Genomic DNA, 2,505 nt, shown 5'->3' with positions numbered 1-2,505 from the left:
AGAAAGAGAAGAGCCAGTCACATTCTGCCTGGATCAGACCCGGCCAACACAAACACATGAGGGCAGCCACCGAGTGCCCAGCACTACACACAGGCAAATCTGTCACCAGGTGGAGCCCGTGAGAGTCAGACATTGGACAAGATTTCACCTTGACCTTCACGAAGAGCTCAACTATTTGTTTGTTTCACAGAGAAAAAGCAAGATCGACAGACAGACAGACAGACAGACAGACACAAAAAATGGAAAATAAAAAAATAGGATGTACACATGAGCAGCACCCTCCAACCATACACAGGTGCTCTGCTCCATCCACTTCCTATCAGCGTTACAATAAATTACCCTTTGTCATCATTAGATCCTGGTTAATGATAACAAAGGGTAATTTATTGTAACGCTGATAGGAAGTGGATGGAGCAGAGCACCTGCGTGTGGTTGGAGCCAAGGAGTAGTAGTAGAAAGGCTGCAGAAAGAGTCAGGAGCCGAGAGCGGGGGCGAAGGAGTCTGTTTGTCTTGTTTGTGGTTTCTGGTGCACATGTCACGACGAGAGAATGATGTGGGCCGAGTGAAATGGGAGTCTTGTTGACGTGTGTGGCAGGTCAGACAGATCAAATGGAAAACACAAACAGACAGGATATAAAATACAGACAGGCAAAATAGAAACTACAGACAGACTTGAAACACAGACAGACAGAACAGAAAACACAGAGACAGACAGACTACACAATTGCTTACCCCTCATCTTCACCGTCACTCTCTTCCTCCTCCTCTCCTTCACTGTCCTCCATTTCTTCCCGCTCGCCGTCGCTTCCACTTTCATCCGCACTGTCCTCATCACCTCCAGTGTCCATCTCTCCTTGTCCGCGGCCCACTCGCTCACGTTCAGCGTCGCTGTCCTCGGCCAGTTCACCCTCGTCCCCACCGTCACTTTCTCCCTGTCCCAGATACACTTCTGGCTCCTCCTGTTGTAGCCGGAAATAGCAGCAGATTGCGACAAACGCCTTTTTTAGTTTTAGTAAGAGTTTTACGGCACTTGAAACACAATAAGGTCAAATAGTGCCGAAGATTAGAGGTGTTACAAGAGAGTAACAAACACAAAAAAGAAAGAGGGGAGATAAAGATGATAGATGTTGATAAGAGTGAAGGAGCAAACCACACCAGAGCACCCGCCAACCACCCAAGAAATAGCAGCAGATTGTGACAAATGCTAATGTCGACTCCGCGAAGTAAAGTATATCAGTCTTTTCAAGCATTGTGCATTTGGACATATAGACAGTAGCGTGTGACTAAAACAACGGCAGTTGTGTAATCTATGTGTGAGGCATCATTGTGAAATCAGGAGCTCAAAATAATGAAATTGAAAAAAAAATGCTCTAAATAAGAGGTTTAAACAACTGACTGAAACAACTGTTCTAAACAACAGATTTTAACAACCGACTGAAAGATCTATTTTAAACAACAGATTTCAACAGCAGTTCTAAACAACAGATTTCCACAACAGCCCTAAACCAGCGACTCACGTTGGCTTGTCTTTTCTCCATCTCTGCCTGCCGTCTCTTCTCTTTCTGTTGCAGCCGTTTGGCCTGAGGAGGAGAAAGACAAGAAAATGAGGGGAGGAGGAAAAAGGAAAGAAAAATGAGGGGAAGAGAAAAAAGACAAGAAAATGAGGGGAGGAGGAAAAAGGAAAGAAAAATGAGGGGAGGAGGAAAAAGGAAAGAAAAATGAGGGGAGGAGGAAAAAGACAAGAAAATGAGGGAAAAATGAGGGAAGGAACATTATTTTTTCATGGGTCTCAACTCAGAATTTTTTTAAAAGGAGGAACTTTCCGCGTGATCGCGACAAAAGCCCATTTTCGCGAGACACCAACTATTATTATACTGTGGGACCCTAGAATGTTGAAATAAAAACCATCAATTTATCAAAGCAAGGTTATTTCATACAAGTTTGAGGGTTTGGAAGATAATTTCAAGTAAGAGTCACTTACCAAATATTTACAATCTTGATTACGTACAGAAAGTGGAGGCGCACTGTGGTCTTGTGCGACTTATTTTTATTTTACCTTCATCATATTCGCCTGCACACATAAACTATATAAAAATGAATCTTGTTTTGAGCCTGGGAAAAGGCCTAGAACCAGAATATCGACTGTCATGAACCAATCTGGGTGTAATGATTCATATAATAAACGTGAAAGATAAAATTAATGCTCAAACTCAAAGTAGAGTACATGTAATAACTTGAATAGCTTAAGTAAACCTATTCAGTGTGAGAGGTGTAAGAACTGGGGGAGGGCAAGATGCAGTGATACTGAAAATCTGCGAATCTCGAACAAAAAGCTAAAATATAGACATAATTTACTCTCACCCATCCAATGAAACGCAAACACTTAGGCCCCTGCCCTAAGTTCATTAACACGCTTACAAGTAGTTATGACGGATCCCGATTATACACAAGGCATGCACTAACGCGCACTTTGCAGAGAGCCGTAGTGGTAATCAAAATTCTAAA

The 2,505-nt window shown here is 42.7% G+C and overlaps 1 protein-coding gene across 1 annotated transcript in view; it reads right to left on the bottom strand.

Moving 5' to 3' along the window:
* Nucleotides 1-732: 732 nt before the first annotated feature.
* LOC101862219 (probable ATP-dependent RNA helicase DDX10) overlaps nt 733-2,505 on the bottom strand; it is a gene marked incomplete at its 3' end in the record, with an annotated part of 24,089 nt that continues 22,316 nt past the window's right edge. Inside the window, 2 exon segments of the mRNA XM_005109224.3 lie at nt 733-959; nt 1,518-1,580. Of these exon segments, the coding sequence (XP_005109281.2) occupies nt 733-959; nt 1,518-1,580 (290 nt within the window).

This window comes from Aplysia californica, unplaced genomic scaffold, assembly GCF_000002075.1.
Source record: "Aplysia californica isolate F4 #8 unplaced genomic scaffold, AplCal3.0 scaffold00756, whole genome shotgun sequence".
NCBI classification, from domain to species: Eukaryota; Metazoa; Mollusca; class Gastropoda; order Aplysiida; family Aplysiidae; genus Aplysia; species Aplysia californica.
This window is presented reverse-complemented; position numbering and strand designations above follow the sequence as displayed.